At 36.8% G+C, this 18,372-nt stretch overlaps 1 protein-coding gene across 1 annotated transcript; it reads right to left on the reverse strand.

Moving 5' to 3' along the window:
* Positions 1–1,030: 1,030 nt before the first annotated feature.
* Positions 1,031–14,457, reverse strand: FRG1 (FSHD region gene 1). The gene is made up of 9 exons (XM_065899915.1): positions 14,185–14,457; positions 12,076–12,146; positions 7,692–7,817; positions 6,828–6,885; positions 6,371–6,485; positions 5,006–5,110; positions 2,862–2,953; positions 2,246–2,356; positions 1,031–1,120 (listed from the first exon to the last, which is right to left on the reverse strand). The coding sequence occupies exons 1-9, from the start codon at positions 14,244–14,246 to the stop codon at positions 1,084–1,086; spliced, it is 777 nt and encodes a 258-aa protein (XP_065755987.1). The 5' UTR covers positions 14,247–14,457; the 3' UTR covers positions 1,031–1,083.
* Positions 14,458–18,372: the final 3,915 nt, after the last annotated feature.

Genomic DNA, 18,372 nt, shown 5'->3' on the forward strand with positions numbered 1-18,372 from the left:
TTAGGGCCAGAGCTACAGCAAGAGCTTCTCCTTTATAAGGCTGATGTTGGTAGCTTAGCTACCTTGCTGTACTTGAGGGGCCATGTAAGTCTAGAGTTGGTGACAGATGGAATATAAATATAAAAGCTGAGAATTAGACAAGGTGTGGCACCAGGTCTCAGTCATGGCTGTGCATTGGAATCAATGTGGAATTGTAAAAACATAAAAATGCCTCAGCCAACGTTAGCTCTTCTGAAGCAGAATTTCCAGTGGTGAAGTCCAGGCAACTGGTACACACGCTGGTTTGGGAACACTCACAGAGTTAGATGACATCCTGAATACTGTTTTCAGGAACTCAGAAAGAGACAGGCTAGGAATAAAACTGTCTCAGCATAGCAGACCTCAGCAATGCTTAGTGTCTGAGCCTCGTTAATAGCTCCCATCCCATCCCACACGTGAGGATGAAAGCATTATATAAATACATATCCATTGTGGCTAAACTGTCCTAAGTAGGGAATTTCCCCAATTTTACTCTTATCCTCTGTTCTGAACCTACTCGCTCTTTTGTAAAATGTTTCCTTTTCCCATCCCACTGCTTAATACCCGATTTCTTTCTCTCTGTGCAGCCCCCTTGTCCTGATATTTGTTTGGCTTGTGTGTGATTTGGGCAATATTTAAGAGGTAGAATCAAAGCCTTGCTGACTGATTGGATTGGGAGTTTCTAATTTCCGTTTAAAGGTACTGATTAGGCATCTATTGTACTAAGAAATGCAAAGTAAGACTATAAAGCAATAAGACAGCTTCCACAAGCTGCACAAGAAGCATCAGTTTCACAGAGTAGCACTTCATGCTTTACGACAGGAAATCCAGAAAAGAAGAGAATTCTGTGGTACTTTAAGTGTGTACTCTAAGTTTCATTTCCATGTGAAACACCAGTTGAGTAAAAAAGTACATCCATGGAGAATCTCAATTAAACTTGATTAATCTTGGTTAAATCTAGCAACTGGTTCAGCAGTAATTCCATAACAGCCCAATAATTCTGTTAAAACACTTCCACTGATTTTTTTTATTCAGGAAAAAAGACGACAGAAACAAAAATCCTGGTCATTTGCAATATCTATCAGCTTTCAATTTTGCTCTCCTGTTTAAGCAAAAACAAATAATAAAAATTATGTAGAAACATGTCATATATAGCCAACTGCTACTAAACATAAACTCATGCTCAGAAATTGGGCTCTCAATTTTGGTTATTATATTACCACACTGCCTATATTAAAATAGTTTAATTAAAATTTTACTTTTCAATTTTATGTTTCATACTACATGGATTTTATTCTTACAAAAAAAATCTTTTCCTGATCTTTAACTCATGTTGCTTAAGGGCTTTTTAAATCCATAACAGCGATTTTAATTGCCTCTGAATTTAAGCATGGCCTAAGCTTCTATTTAACAAGGTGGCATTGTTGTATTTTCATAAGTGATAAAAGTTAGAGGACACAGCCTTACTCTTTTTCTTTTTTTTGTGATACGCGGGCCTGTCACTGTTGTGGCCTCTCCCGTTACGGAGCACAGGCTCCGGACGCGCAGGCCCAGCGGCCATGGCTTATGGGCCCAGCCACTCTGCAGCATGTGGGATCCTCCCGGACCGGGGCGCGAACCCGTGTCCCCTGCATCGGCAGGTGGACTCTCAACCACTGCGCCACCAGGGAAGCCCTAAGCATTTTTTAAATGTTGTAAATCTAGGACACTACTTACCTAAATAGGAATACTAATAAATAAACATTAATAACTTAACATTAGTAATGTTAAATATCCTGCACACATCTGAATTCAACTTAATAAAAGTGCTTCAATTTTGTTATTCAATTTTACACTTAGAAATTTTTAAACTGATTTTTATCTCATTTTTGGAAAGCTGTACTATAACAGAGCTCACTGAATTTTGAAATTAGTCAAAGAATTTCTTTCTAGCCCTGGTTCTAATAGTTATAAAAACTTGATGGTAAATAAATTTATGAAACAGTTTCAGTCAGACCTGAATTTCTTGCAATAAAATATATAAGCACTTGGAATCTGGCTATTTCCAGATATTCTTTCTTGGTGATCTTTTCCCAGACTTATGATGTCCTTTTAAGGTAATACCACCACATTCAAAAATTAAAGACAAAAATTTGAAAATTACAGTAATCAAAAAAGAACATGGGTTTATATACACTACTTCTATTGGCTACTGAAAATAGTTGGAAATGATTAAAAATATGCCTACCTGTCCAGAAGTGTTTCATGCAAAAATCCATCTTTCCGGGCCTTTTTAAGAATTTTACTGTCTTCTTTACTTATTTTAAGTTTGTGGTCTTGGAAGCTCTGGAATTTCTTTCTGTTAAGAAAATATCTTTCTTGAAAAATATCTCAAACTTTGATTATACATGTTTACTGATGAGCTTAAAATATTTTTAAAAGTTTTTTGTTTATTTAAAAAAAACTGTTTTTCTTAAATAATATACAACTTTTCAACAACAAAAATGACTTTAGTACCCCACCATCAAAGAGGCAGTTGTTTGGATAGCTCTACAAATTCAAGATTTGGAATACTGCCTGGAGTCTCCTGTGTCCTGGCAGCATTTGGTTGGCATTATGTACTGACAATGACAGACACTCTATAGAGTAGGGAGAATAGATTAACTCAAGTGATTTGAGCATTGAAAGCTAGCAGGATGATAATTACAAAAACTGAAGCCTTAAGAGAAGCATTCAGTTTAGTGCTCTGTCCTAGAGTCTACATTATGTTGTCTCTGCTTGTCCTTCAGGTTATTTTATTTTAGGTGCCTTGAGAAGCATCTCACTGCCAAATCTACAGTTCTAAAAGGAAAAAATATACCTACACATAATTGATTTCACACTGTTTAACATTTCCTTTGTCTTCTTCTGGAATATCATCTTTTTTCTTAGTTTCTCTTTCAGCACAGGATCTAATCTGGATATTGGAGATGAGAACCCAACAGGTTACACATTTATCTTCCCCCTGCTCCACCTTACTTATTACAGAAGAACATTCTAGGTGATTTCTTATGCAAAAGAAGAAAACAGTTAACTTAGCAATTAGATTCAGAAAAAGACAGATTCTAGATATGTGTTTTTATTTATATATACAATTTATCTAAATAATTGCTATTATATGTTTCTTTAGAGCCCTTACATCAGAAACACTGAAGAGAAACTTATTTGAAAAGCATTTTACAGATCAGATCCCACTAAGCCAATTAGGCAATCATTTAACTAATTTAATTTTGGCTGCAAAAGTAAATACAGTAGGATCAAATTATCCTGCTATTTAGTGTTCATTTTATAACACTGGAAGTTTAAGATAGTAGCTATTTTACTATGCATAGGATATTACCAACACATTAAAACTTTTAACATAACACAATTTGTTTTCATCTAATTGGAATCTATCCCTTTTAAATACTCCTTATACTTTCATCAGTTTTGACAGATACTTACTATCACATTCCATAAATTAACTGATACAGATATAGCAATTAGGATCAACTGAGGGGGGTAAGAAGAGGACAGAATTCAGGGCCATGAAACTGGCAATTTGCAACCCAAAGGACCCACATTGGAAAGGGATCTCTGTGCCTTACAGCACAATTCCAAGATTGCTTAGAAACTGGTGAGCAGTAGGCATGTGCAAATAATATGTGTGTGACGGTTTTGGCTGGAGGAGTCCTAGAAGACCTGGGGAAATTCTGGGCCAGGTCTGTGACACAATACTGCTTTTGGCAGGAGGGAATGTGTTCTGGTAGATAAGGCTAGGCTATAAAGGTGGATGCTGACACAGACTAGCAGAGCCTGCAACGTAAAAGGCAAGGTGGAAAGAGTCCTGGATTATCATTGCTCAGAGCTTTCAGGTACCTGACTAACCAGACAGACCCAGGGATACCTGACAGGTACTTCATATAAAAACGGTTGTAATTACTGATAAATATAGCACAGTGTTTTTTTATTTCTGTAGATGTGCAAAGTACTGCACATACATTTGTACTGCTTGTCTTCAATAATCATACTTTTATAATGTAATCCAGATGAAAAACAATTCAAGCACGATACAATAAAATTAAATATAAATAAAATTAAAAATAGGTGAGTCAGAAATCCACCAGCATTTTTCTAATGACTGCTTCCTGAGAAGCAGTGTGGTGTGGAACGTAATTTCTAGAGTCAGTTGGGCCTGGGTATACATCCTGTCTCCACTTTATCTGTGTGACTTCATGAAGTGACTGATCAAAACAGTGAGGATGTAGGGAAGGTCAAAGGTTGTTTCCTCCTCTGTAAAGTTAAGATAACCTCACAGGAATACTATGAAGATAAAAGACAACTATGCATGTGCCTCACTCAGCAGAGTACCTGCAGCTACTTGCTGTAGTTTTGTTTATATAATTGAAAAATATTATGACTAATACTTTTTAAAATACAACAAGAATATCTAGGTTTTAGATTTAAATTTTTGGGATTTTGGCTTTTGAGAAAATTATGGAAGATAGACCGAAACTTCTAATTCCTGAGCTGTCTAGAATGGTATTTTTTTCTCCATCAGTCAACTCCAAATAATGAAATGAAGAGTTACTGGTATTAACATTCTTGTTTAAAAAGATTAGTGATATTTTTCAAGGTAAAAAGAATACTGTAAGACTGTAAAACTGAGGATTATGAAAATCGAGAACATTTTAAAAATAACATCAAATATATGACACAGAATTTAAAACAAAACATATGCAGATACTTGATAGATGTGTTTAAATTATGCTGATAGTAGAGAAAATATAACATGGATTTTTATGCTTTATTTATAAGGATTAAAGCCACCTCAGAAAAGGCTTTTTTCCCTCGTTTCTTTAAGCCTTCCACTCTGGCCCTAACTAATGCATTACACACAGCGAATCTGGATCAGATTACAACATTTAAAGAGAAGCAGTCACATCATACATGTGACATGTATTAGTCTATAGAAAAGTCTCATGATTACCTTTATCATTTCTTCTTCTCCTGCCGTTTTACTTTTTGCTTCTATATCACCTGCTTCATTGCATCTAATAAAGCAGCTATTTGAGGCCAGTAAAGCCATTTTCCCCTAAATGAACAAAATAATAAGAAATAAGTTATGAGAATACCTGTGAAAAAAATTCTTAAGTCTTGAGACTAAATTGAATTTTTCCCATGTCTAAAACTAATCAGGAAAAATAATGTGAAGAAAACCTGGAAAAATAAAAAAAATACAGAAAAGAAAACCAAAATCACCTATAATCTTACTACTCAAAGATAACCACATTAAATATTTTTAGTATATTCTATTAGTAGGACTAAATTCGAACTGTATGGAATAGAATTACTTCCCTTGGCTTCAGAGATTTATTGAGGATATAACTGATTTAGTGTTTTAAAAAGTTAGCTTTAAAGACAAAAAAAATTATAATAGTAGTGTTTTAAATTTTTCTCCATAATTAGAAAATATAAAAACATATCATAGTTGATTGAAGTATAATCAACTATACTTCAATAAAATTAAAAAAAATGCAGAGAAAATATATCTCATAAAAGCTAGCCTTCGATGCCTTTGAATTTATTGCTCAGAACTTTAAGAATCAATGTCTGAGGGACTTCTGGGTGTAGGAAGAATTAAATCTTCTATCATATCCAGTTACAAAAGTGCTAATAACATGGATTTGACTTAATTTCTTATTTGAGGTGGTAAGGGCTGGGTTTTCTGTCACCTGGATGACTTTTGGTAAGCTTGGATGTGGCTGTATAGTCTAAGGTGATTTAAATCTGTGCTGCTGATCTTTCTGCTGAGTACCTTTCTGTAACAAACTTTTACTTGTTACATCAGGGACTTCTAAGTCTTTCTTTCATTTAAATTTAAAATTTTAAAACTTAGTGTTTTTCCCCAAAATAAAGTGAAATGAACATCCTCAAATTCTGTATAACTGGTAGTATCTGACTTATCATCCTGGCCTTATCATATGTTGGTGTTTTCTGTTGATATAATGAAAAATATCTATTCAGTTTCTTTGCCCATTTTTTAATTTTTCTTTCTTTTGCTATTGAATGAGTTTCTTATATAATTTGGACATTAACACCTTGTCAGATATATGGTTTGCAAATACTTTTCCCAATCCATAGCTTGTCTTTTCACTTTGTTGATTTTTTTTTCCCCTGTGTTGCACTATTTTTTGAGCTCTTTTTAAGGTTATGAATTCATGTTGGTTTTAAAAAATTTAATGCATTATTGCAGTGTATTTTTTTCGGTTTTTTTTAACATATGTTCTCAATGAATGTTAGAGACTTTCCCATTCACTGACAAGGAACTTTTATAAACAATAAGAGTACTTACATCTTGAAAGACTGGTTCCCATTGTTCTCTTGGTCCAATTGCATCTGAACGCCCAACAACAAGTCCATCTGAATTTATACCTAGGTATTTTCCATAGCCAGATTTCAGGGCAATTCTTCAGATCAATAAAATAGATCAATGTTAAAAACGGAGAGAAAGGAAATTAAATATGGAACATAAAAATAGTATGTGTGTGTATAAAAATTCAAGACTAACCACAGTCCAAATGTTCAAAAGCCATGTGTGGCTAGTGGCTACCGTATTGGACAATGTAGTTCTATGTATACAATTTAATATTCTACTTTCTTAATACAAGTATTATATAATACCTTATATAGCAAACATTTTCCAAATTCATTATTCTTCAAAAACACTACTTTTAATCGATATATAATATTCCATTACAATGTATCATATTGTATTACAGTGTATTAATTATAGTTCAACTCAAGCTTACCTGGAATCAGACAATTTGACAGCTGTAAACTGCTCCGGAGGACTAGGACCCTCATCAACTACAGGAGAAAAAACAATTTGAAATAAATTTGACATTTCTTATAAATATATATATATAAAGATACTCTTTAGCTTGAAAGAAGTAGCTCTTTTAAAAACAAACATAAGAATATTATATTATGATGTAATTATAATACAGTATTCATAGTATCAAGAGTTACTTTATCTTCTATATAACTCATGTTTAGTTTTACATACTTAACAAGATAGGTCAGCATGATGCTTATTTAGTCACTTCCAAGATACTATCTCTTTGTATTTTAAAATGCAGTCAGCACATAGACAAATAAGCACTTAATATTTAAAAAGCTAAATGCTTTAATTTATTCAAGGGATGGCCATTCACACAAAAAGCTACTGCTTTTTAATCTTCTAATTTCTTCGTATCTCATTAGTGCTTCTTCCCATAGGCTAAAAGGAATGAGAAAACTTTAAATTATTAACAGTTATTTAATGCTCCAGATTAGTTTTGGCAAAAGGTCTAAAGAATAAAGGAATTCAAACCTTTGACTCAACCAGGTTTTCTTTTTCTTTCTATTTATTATTTCAATTATTCATATTGTTTTTGATTCCCATGGATACTCTTCTGGAACTATACAGAATGTTTTCAAATGCTTATACTGGAAAGAGGGAGTTGCCAATAACTGGTAAATAGTGAAGAAGGAAAAAAAATGGAAGAGTCAAATCAATGGATTCATTCCTTTGGAATATATTCGAGATTTGTTAGAATTTGGCCTAAGTGAATGAATGTTATAAAATATATACTGTACCCTTTTCCCTTCCATTGCTTCTACCAGACACAAACCTTCTTTATGTGGAGCTCCCAGGGTAAAAAGTCCATTGTCAAGTGCATGTATGTAGGTTCCTTTATCCATTTCAATCGCTATGGTTCCTGAAATCTCACCAAAGTTTGTTACTGTCCACCAGATTCCTAAAAAATAAAATCAGTAATTTAAATTTATGTTCTGGATTTGACAGAAGGTTCTTACTTGTTGCTGTTGTCATTATAACATATTTAAAATTTTTATTTTGTAGTTGTAAGAATAATACAGGGAGATCTCATATACCTTTTAATCACTTTTTCCCAATGGCTAACATCTTGCATAACTATAGTCAGTATCAAAACCAAATCCATGAAACTGATACAATCCATGAAACTTATTCAGATTTCATCACTTTTACACACACTCACTTGTATGTTTCTATGCAGGTATGTAGATCTAGGTTACTACCACCACAGTCAAGATTAGGTTCTTTTAAAATGTAAAATAGCAGTACACATGAAGGCACAAAATGATATACAGAGAACAGACTCTCTCATATCAGCCTCCAGTCATCCATGACTGGTTTCCAGAGGCAATGACTACTGCAACTTGTTTCTTATGTATCCCTCCAGATTATAATTACAATTGCTAAGACTGAGGTCAGGGAGCTTATTACGTATATTTTCCTTCTAGGAGTTTTATGGTTTCAGGTCTTACATTTAAACATTTAATTCATTTTGAGTTAATTTTTGTGTATGGTACAAGATAGCAGTCCAGTTTTCCCAACATCATTTATTGAAAAGACTGTCCTTTCCTCATTGTATATTCCTGGAATATGCATGGGTTTATTTCTGGGCTCTCTATCTGGCTTCATTGATCTATGTGTTTGTTTTTATGTCAGTACCATACTGTTTTGATTACTTTAACTTTATAATATACTTTGAAATCAGGAAGTGTGATACCACCAGCCTTGTTCTTCTTTCTCTATATCGCTTTATTTGGGGTCTTTTGTGGTACATATAAATTTTAGGACTGTTTGTTCTACTTCTGTGAAAAATGCCACTGGAATTTTGATAGGAATTTCACTGAATCTGTAGATTGCTTTGGGGTTAGTTTAGACATTTTAACAATATTAATTCTTCCAATCCATGACCATGGAATATCTTTTCTACATGTCTTCTTCAATTTCTGTCATTAATGTCTTATAGTTTTCAGTGTACAGGTCTTTCACCTCCTTTGTAAATTTATTCCTAGGTATTTTATTCTTTTTGATGCAGTTGTAAATGGGACTGTGAATTTTGCTTTCTGATAGTTCATTATTAATGTATAGTAAATGCAACAAATTTTTGTATATTAATTTTGTATTCTGCAACTTTACTGAATTCGTTGATCAGTTCTAACAGTTTTTTGGTGGAGTCTTTAGGGTTTTCTATATATAATATCCTGTCATCTGCAAATAGTGACATTTTTACTTCTTCCTTTCTGATTTGGATTTCTTTTTCTTGCCTAATTGCTCCGTAGGACTTCCAATACTATGTTGAATAAAAGTGGCAAGTGTGGGCATCCTTGTCTTGTTCCTGATCTAGAGGAAAAGCTTTTCACTGTTGAGTACAAACCTAAATTGTATGCAATTTTTGTTGGGTCTGATAATGAGATAGTGTTATGTATTAAAAGAAAGAGCAAAACAGAAGGAAGAAAAGAGAGAAAGAGAGAGACTGATCTTGTAAGAAATGCACATTTATGTGTATATGGATAATGACTTAGTATCTGTTATTTATTTTAAAATTCTCCAAAAAAATGTATGCATGAGAGATTATCTCACAGTGGGCATGTGTGTAAATGAAACAAGACTGTTAAAATATTGATTATTACTAAAGCTCAGTGATTCATTATATTCATGGAAGATTCATTACATTCTTTTCTCTACTTATGTATTAGTTTGAAAATTTTCCATGATAAAACATTTTTAAAATTGAGTTAATCACACTGTACAAAATTATCTATTCAGCTAAACAGGTCAGGCTCTTCATAACTAATAAAAAAATTAGTAAAAGGTTAGCTTAAATGAAGCTGGACCTTACCTAATATCATATACACATACTAACTCAAAATGCATCAAAGACCTACATGTAAGAGCTGAAACTATCAAGATAAAACTCTAAGAAGAAAGCATATGGGAGAAGTCTCATGCCACTGGATTTGGCAATGATTTCTTGGATATGACATTAAAGGTACAAACAACAAAAGAATAAACAGACAAACTGGACTTCATCAAAATGAAAAATTTTTGTGCAAAGGACACTATCAATAGAGTAAAAAGACAACCAGAAAATATTTGTACATCACATATTTGATAAGGAATAAATATCCAGGATATGTAGAGAACTCTTAAAGCTCAGCAACCACAAGAAAAGCACCCCAATTCAAATGATGGGCAAAGGACTTGAATAGGCATTTCTCCAAAGAAGATATGCAGATGGCCAATAACCACATGAAAAGATGCTCAACATTACTAATCATCAGGAAAATGCAAACCAAAACCATAATGGGATACCACTTCATACCCATTAGTATGGCTATTATCAAAAAAAACAGAAAATAACAAGTGTTCATGAGGATGTGGAGAAACTGGAACTCTTGGGCACTGCTGGTGGGAATGTAAGATGGTATGGTGGTTTCTCACAAAATTTCAAATAGAATTACTGTATATGATCCAGCAATTCCACTTCTGGGTCTATACCAAGAAGAAATGAAAGCAGAGTCTTGAAGAGATATCTATACAACCATGTTCACAGGCAAAAGGTAGAAGCAACCCATGTTTTCATTGATAGATGAATGGATAAACAAATATGGTATATACATACAAAGGAATATTATTCAGCCTTAAAAAGGAAGGCAATTCTGACACATGCTACAACATGGATGAACCCTGAAGACATTATGCAAAGTAAGACAGTCATAAAAGGACAAATACTGTATGATTCCACCCTTCTGAGGTACTTAGAGTAGTTGAATTCATAGAGACAGAAAATAGGCAGAAAATAGAATGGAGGTTGCCAGGGACTAGGGGGGAGTAAGGAATGGGCATTTATAATTTAATGGGTGCAAAGTTTCACTTTTGCAAGATGAAAAAAATTCTGGAGATGGATGGTGGTGATGGCTGTATAACAATGTGAATGTACTTAATGACACTGAATTGTACACCTAAAAATGGCGAAAGCGATACATTTTGTTATGTATATTTTACCACAATTAAAATAATTTAGTGAGAGCTTTACATAATTTATTTCTGACTTATAGCTATAATTGTTTTCAGTAAAAAAAAAATGCTTTACTCAGAATCATTATCAGCATCCTATGATCATTAAAACTTTCTTAAAAATGTAATAGTTAATGATTTTAAATTATTTGTATTTTATATGTTCTGTGCCATTTTGACCAAGTACACTTAATGTTGATTCTCCCCAAATGACCTAGATTCAATATAATTCTCCAGGATAATCCAACAGGATTTATGGTAGAAAATAATAAATTGTAAAATTTATATGGAAACGCAAAGGATCTAGAAGAGTATAAAGAAGTATAGAAGTATAAAGAAGAAGTATAAGGTTGGGAGATTCACACAACCTAATTTCAAGACTTTATGAAATGACAGTAATCAAGACAAATATATCACTAGAACAGTAGACGAATCGATGGAACAGAGTCCAGAAATAGACTTAACACATATAAAGTCAATTGATTTTTGACAAAGATACCAAAGCACTTTAATGGTGAAAGGAAAGTCTATTCATCAATGATGCTGGGACAACTGGATATCAATATGAAAAGAAAAGAGAGAAAGAGAAAATAATTTGTGAAATGTATTTGGTTAAATAATATTTATTGGGCTTCCCTGGTGGCGCAGTGGTTGAGAGTCCGCCTGCCAATGCAGGGGACACGGGTTCATGCCCCGGTCCAGGAGGTTCTCACATGCCGCAGAGCGGCTGGGCCTGTGAGCCATGGCCGCTGAGCCTGCGCGTCCAGAGCCTGTGCTCCGCAATGAGAGAGGCCACAACAGTGAGAGGCCTGCGTACCACAAAAAAAAATAAAAAATAATATTTATCTATATTAGGCCTTTTTTAAAATGATATATCAGAATCTCTGGGTTATTAAGCAGTGTAATGATTCAGAGAACCATGTTTCCTCTCTCCTGTGCTTTCTCCTGATGATGAAGAAAAGGCCTCAGCAATGACATCTACTGTGCTACAGCATAAAAGCAATCTATAACTATAAGTAATATTTGAGCACTTTAAGACAAATATGAGTCGGTCATAAATTCCTTCTACTTCCTTTTTACTACTTATCCCTACTAGGAAAATAATTTTAAAGGGATCTCAACCAATGTTAACTTTTCTCAGAATAAGGTATACAAAACTGACTCACCAACAATATCAAGTTGAATTTCTTCATCTTCTTCTCTTTTTCTCTTCTTCTCTTTGCTCTTTTTCTTCTTACTATAGGAGATAATTTATATAGATGAGTTTAAATATATTGATTTGCCTACTGTCATATGATGGAATCTTAGAAGACTCTTTTAAGATGTACATTGATATATATATTATTGATTTACAACGATATACATTGATATGCCCTCTTACTTCTAATCCTGAGAAGTCACTTCTGATCCTGTACATACTGTGTTACAGTTAAGAGAACAGACTCTGGAGCCAGACTGCCTTTTAAAAGCCTGATTCTGTCATTTCTTAGCTCTGTGATTTTGGGAAAATTTACTTAATCTCTCTGTAAGTCAGTTTCCCCATCTACACAGTAAGGATAATAATTTAACCCAACTCTTAAGGCTGTCGCGAGGATTAAGAAAATGCGTATCTTCATACATTGCTCATGAAAATGTAAAATGGTGCAGCCACTTTAGAAAAGAGTTTGGAGTTCTCAAAAAGTTAAACGCAGAGTTACCATAGGACTTAATTCTACTCCTAGGTATACACCCAAGAGAAAAGAAAACATATGTCTGTACAGAAGCTTGTATTAAGAATATTCATAGCAGCATCATTCACAAGTGCCAAAAAGTGGAAACCCAAATGTCCATGAACTGATGAATGGATAAACAAAATGTGTTGTATCCATACAATGGAATATTACTCAGCCATAAAAGGAATGAGTACTAATATAACATAGATGAACCTTGAGAATGTTATCCTAAGGAAAAGAAGCCAGGTACAAAAGGCCACATATTGTATGATTCCATTTATATGAAATATTTAGAAGAGGCAAACTGATACAGACAAGTGGATTAGTGGTTGCCTGGGATTAGGGGATGAGCAGAATGGGGAGTGACTGCTAATGATTGTGGGGTTTCTTTTTGAGATGATGAAAATGTTCAGCAACTTGACAGTGGTGAACCTTGTGAATATCCTAAAAGGCACTGAATTCTACTTTAAAAGGGTGAATTTTATAGTATATGTATTATATCTCAATAATTAAAAGAAAACCCAGAGTGACTTTAAAAAAAAGTTAATATGTAGTACTTAGAATAGTTCTTGGCACACAGGAAGTGCTATGTATGTGTTAATTATATTGATAGTTATAATGATTATAAGACACACTTGTTTGTATTTTCATCACAAAATAAGCTTTCAGAAGCTAACTCTCCCCTCCCTCCTATGAATTCACACAGTAACAGTTTCACATGTATTCAGGATAAATTCTTGATGCCAGACCCCTAGGCAGAGTTCTCAAGTGCAGTGGCTTCAGTTTGCTCCTTGACACTTCCTTTCCATCTCTCATAAACGTACCTAAAACTCTATCAGACCAGGATGAAATGCTCAACATTTTTGTGAATAATCAACCCCGAGCAAATATAGCAGTTAAAAACGAGGTGGAGGTATGAGTGGGCAGAAATCTTTTCCTAAAAATCTAATACTCATAAATCACCACTATAACTTCTTCCTTGTATTTGGCTCTGGTTACTTACTGTACATATTATCTCACTTAATCCTCATAATAATCCTTTTAGAGTATCATTAATCTCTCCCAATAAACGAATAAATGGAAGCTCAAAGATATTAACGTACTTGCCACAAATCACAAAATTAGTAATTAGTGGAGTCCATGTTCAAACCCATATCCTTTTCAAAATCCACATCTACATATTGTATTAAAACCTAATTTTTTCTAGGTGGGAGGGAGACAATGTTGAAAATAATTATTCCTAATAAAGGAAGCTACTGTTATAACCTACACTATCACACTAATACAGACCCACCAAGCATAGATCTGGGAGGGGGGGGGTTCATCAAGGGACCCGAACTTGTGGCTCCTGGGCTATCGGTCCGCCCAGCTAGGGCGAGACTCTGGCGGTGCGTCTCCGCACCGGCGCCGGGAACTGAGTCCATCTCGGCAGGAGGCGAGGCCCAAGGGCTGGGAGCCTGAATGACAGCTCCCGGCGGCTTCCACAGCCTAGCCGCAGGGAGAGGAGAGTGGAGGGTTGTCGGAAAAGAGGGGCAGATTCTCCCGCACAAACTCGCGGTTTACCTCTTTGCCTTGGTTCCCTTGAGCACGAGTTTGGTGGGCTTCACGTAGGAGTATTCGGCCATGGTCGCGGTGACGCTTCTGTATTAAGACAGGGAGCTGGCTCAGGGCAAGATACGTGAACCGGGGCAGAAGCGGGCGAGGGAGGCACAAGAGTGGGGATGGAGTCCAAACTCCCCGAGAACTTACGCAGCAGCGGAGTGGCTGTGTTTCCCCCCGAATCCCTGGCCTTTCTCTCCCGAATAATGAGTCCCAAATAGAATTCTACTTCCTGTTGACAGGCTGGGGCTACGGCGACCGCAGAGGGCCTAAATATACCAGCGTTCATTTGCTCCGTCCTGAGAACGGGAACCTTAGGGCCTTTCTAAGCGAGTCAACTGGGGAGACGCGCCTTCTGGTGAATGTGGTGGGTCTCACGGCCCTGCTCGGCGTCTTGAGCCACTCTGGAGAGAGCCGCCTGCTAGGTCTCGGGAGGAGACGATAGTTAGATCAGAGGGTGAAATAAATGACTCCGTCAACCCTCCGGACTGCACAGCAGACGGGTCCTGACTGCGCCCCGCGGCCGAGGGCTGAGCCGGCGTGTGGGAGCGGGGCGGTGGGGGCGCTGGGTAACACAGAGCGCGTTACGGGGCCTTGGACGACGTCACGAGCCATCTCAATTATGTAAACGTTTATTGTACTGTTTTAATTAGGGAGACTCGAGTAATGTACAGGAAACAAATAGGGAATAAAATAAAAGACAATTAAGTGCCAACATTTGGGCCGAAGATTTCACTAGTGCTGCAGGAATTTGGGCGGAGGTAGAGTGGGAGGGTGACCTTGGAAACTAATGTAATCAGAGAGGTCTTTCCATATAGGGGGGGTCTTGAGAGGCTTTCACAACTTCAATCACCTGTTCCGATCTCATCAGTTTGATAATCCACCTCCCTGATTCCATTTTCTCCACCTTCCAAACCATCCTCTGTAGTGCTGAGTGATCTCTCTAAATAAATCGCTCATCATTATTCCCCTACCTAAAATCTATTAAAGGGAAGCCTGTTGCTTTCTGGAGGGAAAATCCTAGCATCACTTAGTAAATTGGTGATTGTGACCTCTTTACCCACCACTGAACCCCTGACACCTTAATTCCAGTCACACAAAATTATTGGAAATGTTGGAGAGCTCTGTGTTTGCTTCTGCTGCCTAGAATGCTGCTTTAGACTCTTAGCCACCCTCTTCATGTGACCCTTTTTTTTCAGCCTTTAAGACAAACTCAGGCTTCATTTTCTCCAAAAAGCTATCTTTGAATGACTTCCTCTATTTCCCCAAATAGCCTTCGTTTCTCACTCTGTAGTTTAATACTGTGCTTTTTAAACGCAGGAGCCATGGCTTATTTATCCTTGTTTCACCTACACCTGTACCCAATGCCTGCTTCACAGTAGTCCTTGCCTAAATGTCAGTTAAAATAGTAAGAGTCTAAATCCTGGTGTGGGATAATGAAGAGAGTGGAACAGAGTGTGACTTGACTAGATAGGAGGGGTTGTGATAGAAAAACAGAAGTAGACATATTGGATGGGTAAGGAATAGCAGGCCATTGGAAGCCAATTCCTTATTTATTTATCAGCTGTCTCTGCAAAGACACTGCTTGGTGATAGGAGAATACAAAAATGCTTAGACTCAGGGCCTGATCTTAAGGGCCTTCATCTAAATAAATAATGTGCAGGGAGAGGCAGTATAACACATAATTAAGAGTGTAGCTTCTGGAGACAGACTGCTTGGGTGGACAAACCTTGCTGTCTTCGTAAGTTAGATGACACAGTCATTTAACCTCCACATAACTATGTTTCTTCAGCTATAAAATGGGATGATCCTCCTAGGGTTATGATGAATATTAAGAGAGTTAATATAGGAAAATACTTTTAAAAGTTCCTGATAAATAGTACATCATAGATGTTAGCTATTATTATTAGATATCAAAGTGCCCTGAGAAAGATATAAACAAAATGTTGTGGCAGGATGTGGTGGTGACATGTTATAGGAGTTTGTGCTTCTGTCTTGCTCTAGGGATCAGGAGAAGATTAATAGTCAAAGTGGCATCTGAGAAGGGTCTTGAACAATGGGTAGGGTTTTGATAGCTGGAGATGGGTGAGGATAGGCATGTCTGATAGTGGCAGCAGTATTAGCAAAGGCATAGAGATAGAAGAGTAAAGGGCTTGTGTAAGGAGCAGTGGGCAGCCCTGTTGTTTGGAGCACAGGGCATGTAGATTAGAGTGGTGGGAACTAGGATTGAGAAGGCAAGTTGGGGTCATTTTTTTTAACTTATTTAAAATTTTATTTTCATAAGTTTATTTTTGGCTGCTTTGGGTCTTCATTGCTACGCACGGGCTTTCTCTAGTTGTGGCAAGCAGAAGCTACTCTTCCTTGCGGTGCACGGGCTTCTCATTGCGGTGGCTTCTCTTGTTGCAGAGCACGGGCTCTAGGCGTGTGGGCTTCAGCAGTTGTGGCGCGTGGGCTCCGTAGTTGTGGCTCGCGGGCTCTAGAGCGAGGCTCAATAGTTGTGGCTCACAGGCTTAGGTGTTCCACAGCATGTGGGATCTTCCCAGACCAGAGCTCGAACCCGTATCCCCTGCATTGGCAGGCAGATTCTTAACCACCGTGCCACCAGGGAAGTCCCTGGGGTCATTTTTTGGCTGAAGAATTTTTTTTTTTTTTTTGCGGTATGCGGGCCTCCCACTGCTGTGGCCTCTCCTGTTGCGGAGAACAGGCTCCGGACGCGCAGGCTCAGCGGCCATGGCTCACGGGCCCAGCCGCGCCGCGGCACGTGGGATCTTCCCAGACCGGGGCACGAACCCATGTCCCCTGCATCGGCAGGCGGACTGTCAACCACTGCGCCACCAGGGAACTCCCTTGGCTGAAGAATTTGCATGAAATCAGTAAGCACTTTAGAGTGATTAAATAGTAGTGGGGTGAGATGAACAAAGTGGTGTTCCAGGACACTTATTCTGCAGCAGTGGGTATGATGGGTTGTGTAAGTGACACCAGGATTCTCCCACTCAAGCCATAGCTCTTTGTGACATAGAAAAAAAATGGAAACCAGTTTGAATATTAAAGAATCTTTGGCAATATTAAACTCTTGATTCCTGGTGGCACCACAGAATCAAGACGGGCCCAATTCAAACCTAACTCAAAGCAAAACCATGACAAATGGTTTACTAGATTAGTATCCAGTCTAGTTTGTAGAATCTAAGACGATGCTTTGTACTGGAATAGAGATAAATTCATGACTCTCCCTTCTAGTCCCACCCTCTCTTTTGAAGTTAAACAGCCGCTTTTTTTTTTTAATTAATTTTATTTTCAACTCCTCCAGGTTTCTGTGGGTTTCAGGGGTCACATAAGTCCTCTAGGATCTTGATGAATTGAGGAGGTGTGAGTAAACATGTTTTTAGCAAGGGGAGAAATTGGAAATTCTGTTAACATATTTTCCATTAACATTGCCAAGTTTTCAAGGTTATTCAATGAGAGGGATCCTTGTGCAATTTTCCAAGCTTTACTGACCTTAAGAATCGTTGCAGGGAATTCCCTAGCGGTTCAGTGGTTAGGACTTGGTGCTTTCACTGCTGTGGGCCCGAGTTTGATCGCTGGTCAGGGAGCTAAGATCCCACGAGCTGCGCGGTGCGGACAGAAAAAAAAAAGAATCACTGAAGATATTTTTTAGAAACACTTACCCCCAGGCCCCTCATCTAGAGATTTTTATTCAAGAAGATCATTGATGGGACCCAGGAATATGTGTTTTTGGTAAGTGTCACAAATGATTCTTAGTGGTCAGGCAAATTTGGGAAACATTGACCTAGAGTTTATGTTTTCATGACTGGCAGCTGGAGAAGGTTGTTCCCCAAACTTCTATCTTTTCTGAAAATTAAATATTTAGTTTTTAAAAGGAAAAATTTTATAGCTAGATACAATGTTTATACACATACTATATGTATTGTACTATACTGTATCTTTTGTCATTTGTATACTTAAAGATGGGTAAGAATACTATGAGAAAAATTAGATATTAAATGAAAAGAGAAGTGTATGGAGGTAGAGAATAATGGGAGAGGTGTGTTTATTGCTGTGCAGAAGTAAAGTCCAAAATGATAGAAGTCTGAGGTTGCAAATAGCACTTAGTAAGGTGCAAGAGCTTCAAAATCATTTCTGAAATCTTTGATG

The sequence above is a fragment of the Phocoena phocoena genome, chromosome 21 (genome assembly GCF_963924675.1).
Source record: "Phocoena phocoena chromosome 21, mPhoPho1.1, whole genome shotgun sequence".
Taxonomy (NCBI): domain Eukaryota; kingdom Metazoa; phylum Chordata; class Mammalia; order Artiodactyla; family Phocoenidae; genus Phocoena; species Phocoena phocoena.